This window comes from Gekko japonicus, unplaced genomic scaffold (genome assembly GCF_001447785.1).
Source record: "Gekko japonicus isolate JY-2015 unplaced genomic scaffold, Gekko_japonicus_V1.1 scaffold7516, whole genome shotgun sequence".
Classification (NCBI taxonomy): Eukaryota; Metazoa; Chordata; class Lepidosauria; order Squamata; family Gekkonidae; genus Gekko; species Gekko japonicus.
In genome coordinates, this window is record NW_015172792.1 from 8,755 (window position 1) to 14,945 (window position 6,191).

Genomic DNA, 6,191 nt, shown 5'->3' on the forward strand with positions numbered 1-6,191 from the left:
CTGCCATCTCCAGTGAAAAGGTGCTGTGAATGACCTTCTGCCTGAGACCCTGGAGAGCAGCTGCCAGTCTGAGTAGACAATTCTTTCTGTATTTATTATTGCATTTCTATCCCGCCCTCCCCGCGAACGGGCTCACAAAGAAGGGCAACCATGTGCCAGTATAAAACACTAAAAACAGAACAAAAACAACCATCATTCACAATAATAAAGTGCTCAGGGATGTTCAACATTCAGATCGAATCAAGATGGTGACCTATAGATATTAACCAAGAGCCCAATTCAGCAGTACCGATCCATTGCAATACTGTGGCAAGATCTTTATAATGGGCCATCTTATTACCCCGTTGCTACCACAAAATAGTTGTTGGTGGTGGTAGTGGCTGCTCCTAGTGTGTGTGTGTGTGTTTTAGACCCTGGAGGGGATTTTTTATTTTTATTTTTTTTATAACACTACAAAACTACAACAGAAAAAAGGACGGGGGAACTACATTGATAGGATAAAGAAAGATACCCACTACTGACTAAAAACCCACGAGAGGAGATCTCCCGCCAGCTTAACTACATCAAGTCGTCACTGCGTTTACACCATTATAGACTGAGGCACGTAATTATAATAACTTTTCCCAAATCTTAAACTTTAACTGTCTTTAAAAAGTATCCCCAATCATCCCATTTCAAAGTTCTCAAAGGCACAATTCAGAGTCCTTCAGCCTTCACTTCTCCTTTCCACGTCTCTTCCGCAACTTATAAGGACTTTTAGGGGCGGCTGCCCCTTGCTCTGAGAGAGAGTCCTCTCTGGAAGAACCTGATTCCAGCTCGCTTTAGTGGTGGCTCCTAGTTGAAAGCCTGGTGGAAGAGTTCCGTCTTGCAGGCCCTGCAGAACTGTGAGAGGTCCCGCAGGGCCCTGATCTCCTCCGGGAGCTCATTCCACCAGGTACTGACCTTGATGGACTGATGGTCTTGATTCAGTATAGGGCAGCTTCATGAGCATTCGTGTGTGTGTGTGTTTGTGTGTGTAGCAGAACAGGATCTAGGGAGGAACTAGACTGTGTTTCGTGTCTGGATGGGAGAAAAACCAGGAACCCTCAGCTGGCCGCCTCGTGCCCAACAGCGGAAGAAAGGCACCACACGACTGAAACATCGTTGACAGAATTAGAAGTTTACAGAATTGAATCTAAGTCTCTTTTCTCCTGGCAGGCATCCTTTTGAGCTGCGCCTTCAGTCTGGGAGTGGCCGAGAGAAAGGTTTCCCTGATCCTGGAGCCGCCAAGACCTCAAGTGGGGCAGAACGTCACCATCGCCGTGCGGGGAGGCCCCCAACGGTTCGCGCTGTGCGAGTGGTCCCGGGAACCTCGTAACGGGGAACCAGAAGCCATCCTTGAATATATCCCAGGCTCGTCCCCCCAGGAGAGAAAAGGCAGCGGCCACAGCGGGCGGGAGACGGTGAGAGCCGATTGCTCCTTGCACATCGCCAATCTGAGACCATCCGACACGGGGAACTATTCCATCATCTTCGAAGAATCGGATCAGAGACCGGGTCAACAGCCAGATGAGTTCTACGTAGGCTCTGTTCATCTAGAAGTGTCTGGTAAGTACGGATCCCCTTTGAGGACTACCACCAGGGCTGGGAAATAGCGTTTATGGCGAGACCGCAGCTTCCTATGTGGGTGGGTGTTCAGTGCCATCGAGTCAATTCTGACTTAATGGCCACCCTATGAATTTATGACCTCCAAAAAGCCCTATTGTTGGCAGCCATGTTCAGGTCTGGCAGACTGGGGGCCAGGGCTTCCTTGACGGAGTCTAGGGATGGGCACGAACCGGAAAAATTGAGGTTCATCGGAGGTTCGGGGTTTTCACGAACCCCAAACCCCAAACTTCCAGTGAACTTCTCCGTTGTGCGAACCGGTTTGTGGTTCGCGGAGTTCGGCCCACCCAAGAAGGTGTCTCCCACGAACCTCACGAACCTCTATGGAAAAGATCGAGGTTCGTGGGCGGATCGTGGGAGACACGTTCTCCCGAACCCTTGGTTTGTGCTTGAATTGGGGTTCGTTTGTGGGTTCGTGCCTATCCTTAACGGAGTCCGTCCATCTCCTGTTGGGTCTTCCTCTTTTTCCTGCTGCCCTGCACTTTTCCTAGCATGACCGTCTTTTCCGGTGACTGCTGTCTTCTCATGATGTGACCAAAGCACAATAGTTTCAGTTTGGTCATTTTAGCTTCCAGGGAGAGAATTGGCTTGCTTGGATCTAGAACTAGGCGTTCCCATTCCCTACGTGGGGGCGGGGGTGTGTGTTCCCTGCTTTTGTGGGCTCCTGCTCACCGCCGGCCAGCTGGAAATTACCCCCACCCCGATGCCATGCGCAACATGTTGATGTCTCCCGGAAGTTATGTCAGTGTATCGGTGACGTCAACGGGGCGACGCTCTGCTTTTTGGGCAAACCTTTATGGTTTGAGGTCATTTTGACCATAGAGTTTGCCCCCAAAGCAGAGCGCCACCCTCAACATTGCTGATGTGCTGACATCACTTCTTGGTGAGCATTGCATGATGTCTCTGCCCATCCCTGGAACGCCTGCCAAATCTCCCACCAGTGAGGCAAGGGGACCTGGCAACCGTATCTACAGCCCACCGATTTGTCCTTTTGATGGTCCACACGGTATCCGTAAGACTCCTCCAATGCCACATTTCAAAGCAACCCACTTTCTTCCTGTCAGCTTTCTTCATTGTCCAACGTTCACACACATAATAGCTACTAGGGTTGCCAACCTCCAGGTGGGGGAGTGGATATGCAAAAACAACACCCGTGACAAGAATAACGGAACGTCAATGAAGATAGGTTACAAAATCATTTACTGTAGCAATTCTGTAGAAAATTCTCTTTCATGATCTCTCGCACGCAACAAATGCTGCGCAATGTAAACGATCTGTTTCACAATAGTTGCTTCATCTGAGCGTGTAGCAATCACAATCTTTATCCATTACTACTTATCAACTCTTGAAGGAAACATTCCATGTTGACTCTCTAATAACAGAACCCAAGGTCTTCGCAAGGTCTTCTCCCGGTATTACAACTGCTCTCCAGATGACATAGATCAGTTCCTCTAGAGAAAATGGGTGCTTTGGAGGGAGGACTCCATGGCCTGGACCCTCCCCTCACCAAACCCCGCCTTTCTCAGGCTCCACCCCCAAACCTCCAGGGATTTCCCAATCCAGAGCTGGCAACCCTAGGGAGAGAACTATGGGATGCATTATCTTGATCTTGGTCCCCTGCGACCCATCCTTACCTTTAAGGATCTTTTCTAGCTCCTTCACGGCTGCCCTCCCCAGTCTCAATCTCCTGATTCCTTGCAAGCCAGCTTCCTGTGTCCATTTTGAAAAGGCCTCCCCAGCAGAAAAGGCAGTGAGTTTTCACCAGAAGGAGCTCCACCAACCTCCCCAGGAGAGCCAGTTTGGTGCAGTGGTTAGGAGCGCAGATCTGGGAGAGCTGGGTTTGATGCCCCACTCCTCCACTTGCAGCGGCTGGTGTGACCTTGAGTCAGTTATAAGTTCTCTCAGAGCTGTTCTCTCAAGGGCAGTCCTCGAGAGAGCTCTCTCAGCCCCGCCTGCCTCACAGGGTGTCTGTTGTGGGGGAGGGGGAGGGGGAGGAGTTTGTGAGCCACTCTGAGACTCCTTCTGATAGTAAAGGGCGGGGTATAAATCCAATATCTTCTTCTTCTTTGGAGAGGTGACATGACAGAGGTTTACATTTATAGAGTTGCCAAGTCCCCTCATCGCTCTAGCGGGGGGGGGATTTGGGGGGCATTCTGGGACATCCCCAACATGATGACATCATCACTTCAGGGACATTGTGTGGTGACACTATGGTTTTCAGGCAAAACTCTATGGTAAAACTGGCTTCAAACCGTAGAGTTTTGCCCTCAAACCAGAGCGTCGCTGTGTGATGCCCCCAACCCGATGATGTGACTTCCAGGGCGACATTATCGTGTTGGGGATGTTGCACAGTGATGTCACTGTTTGGGGGTGGGATTTGGGGGCAGGCAGAAGCCCCCAAAACTGGGGGAACCCCCTCAGGAACCTGGGGGCTGACAACCCTAATTTACAAAACTATGCATGGGATAGAGAAGATAGAGAGAAAAATGTCCCCCCCCCTTCTCACAATACAAGAACCGGTGGGCACTCCATGAAATTAAGGAGCGATAGACCTAGAACAGATAAAATGAAGTTCTTCTTCACCCAAAGAGTCACGAACATGTGGGATTCACTGCTGCAGGAAGTGGTGGCAGCTACATTATAGGATTGCCAGATCTCCTCTCCCCTTCCCCTTTTTGGTATTTTTATGCGCATGTGCGTGTGCGTGTGCATGAGTCTGTGTGTGCCCCTGGAAGTCCTGGCGACCTCTGGTGACTGACCCCTACTGGGGGCCTGGAGGATATTCAGAGAGGTGGCTGAATAAAGCCTGCCCCCGCCTCCCGAGCACTGGTATTCCAAGGAGGTCTCCCATCCGAGTATTTTCCAGAGTCAGCCCTGCTTAGCTTCCGAGTTCTGACGGGATCAGGCTTGCTTGGGCTACCCAGTTCAGGGCAAATGTCCTCTTTTTAGAGGCCGTGTCCTCTTCTTTTGGTGTCCATCCTCTTTGTGGCTCTTTTAAAAAAACTGATGCAAATATCCTCTTTTTGGTTCGGAAGGTTAGGAACATTCCTAGTTCGTAGCCATTATCACAGCTTAAATAGCCGGGGTATTTAAAATGAGGTTTGTCGTAGCAACGATCACGTGTTTGAAGAAGTCGGCAGGAAATACGTCTTCTGCTTTGCTTTTCAAAATAGAGCTTTCAAATAGTGGGTTGTAACACGGCAGAGGCGAAGGGAGAGCGATGTCAACAAGCCGCAGTTTATTGCATCTCAATGGGAATGCTTTACACGGGGCAACTGCCCTCGATAGGCTGACAGGAAGATGGACCGATGCAGGATGCGAGGCGATGGGATCTGAGAACTTTGGTGGTCCGGAGCAAAGAGGCCCAGCAAAGGCTTGTGGTCCGTGGCGATGGTGAACCGACGGCCATAGAGGTAGTCAGGGCTTTTCTTGTGGAAAAAGCCCAGCAGGAACTCATTAGCATAACAGGCCACACCCAACAGCAGGAACTCATTAGCATATGTGGAGGAGTGGGGAATCAAACCCGGTTCTCCCAGATTAGAGTCCACACACTTAACCACTACACCAAAGATGGACCGATGCAGGATGTGAGGCGATGGGATCTGAGATCTTTGGCGGTCCAGAGCAAAGAGGCCCAGCAAAGGCTTGTGGTCCGTGGCGATGGTGAACCGACGGCCATAGAGGTAGTCAGGGCTTTTTTTGTGGAAAAAGCCCAGCAGGAACTCATTAGCATAACAGGCCACACCCAACAGCAGGAACTCATTAGCATATTGGGCCACACCCCTGACAGCACAGCTCATTAGCACATTAAGCCACACCCTTATGTTACCAGGAGTGTCGACATCCAGCCACACCCACCTTTTGCTTCTTATTCTGTTTACCTTGTTTGTTGTCAAAACCCAGGGCCTTTCTTTGTAGCAGGAACTCCTTTGCATGTTAGGCCACACACCCCTAATGTAGCCAATCCTAATGAGTTTCTGCTGTTGGGTGTGGCCTATTATGCTAATGAGTTCCTGCTGGGCGTGGCCAACTCGGGAGCCAGACGGAACTCCGTTCCTGTGCGTTCCTGCCCAAAAATAGCCCTGGAGGTAGCTGTGAAACTTCTCGATGCCGCCCACGACCGCCGCGGCCTCCTTGTCGATCTGCACGCCGATCCTCTCTGCAGAACACAACGTGTGTGGATAGTAGGCAATGGATGCCTCCCGGCTGGCCAGAACCTCGTGACTGAGGGCACCGCCGATGCCGTACAGGGGAGGCACCGCAGGCAAGGACCACTGGGGGGGACTCGTTGAAGTGGGCGAGAACGGAGTTGGACGTGAGCAGGGCTTTCACGGCTTGGAATGCGGCATTCGGGCGGTGGCCCCGTACCCAGGGAGACTTCTCGTCTGGGAGACAGTGAAGCAACTCGGCTGAGGTGGGCCTTGAGTGGCAGGAACGAGTGGTAGAAGTTCAGGAGTCCAAGAAATGCCTGGAGCTCCTGCCTTGGCATCGGAGGCGTTATCGAGAGTGGGGTGTATACCGTCTGTGTCGATGCGGTATCCAAGGAA

The 6,191-nt window shown here is 51.2% G+C and overlaps 1 protein-coding gene across 1 annotated transcript in view; it reads left to right on the forward strand.

Moving 5' to 3' along the window:
* Positions 1 to 2,140, forward strand: part of LOC107119374 (carcinoembryonic antigen-related cell adhesion molecule 16-like) — a 4,135-nt gene extending 1,995 nt beyond the window's left edge. Inside the window, exons 2-4 of the mRNA XM_015421837.1 lie at positions 1,198 to 1,587; positions 1,881 to 1,982; positions 2,136 to 2,140. Coding sequence (XP_015277323.1) covers positions 1,198 to 1,587; positions 1,881 to 1,982; positions 2,136 to 2,140 — 497 coding nt within the window. The remainder of the gene's footprint in view (positions 1 to 1,197; positions 1,588 to 1,880; positions 1,983 to 2,135) is intronic.
* The last annotated feature ends 4,051 nt before the right edge of the window (positions 2,141 to 6,191 follow it).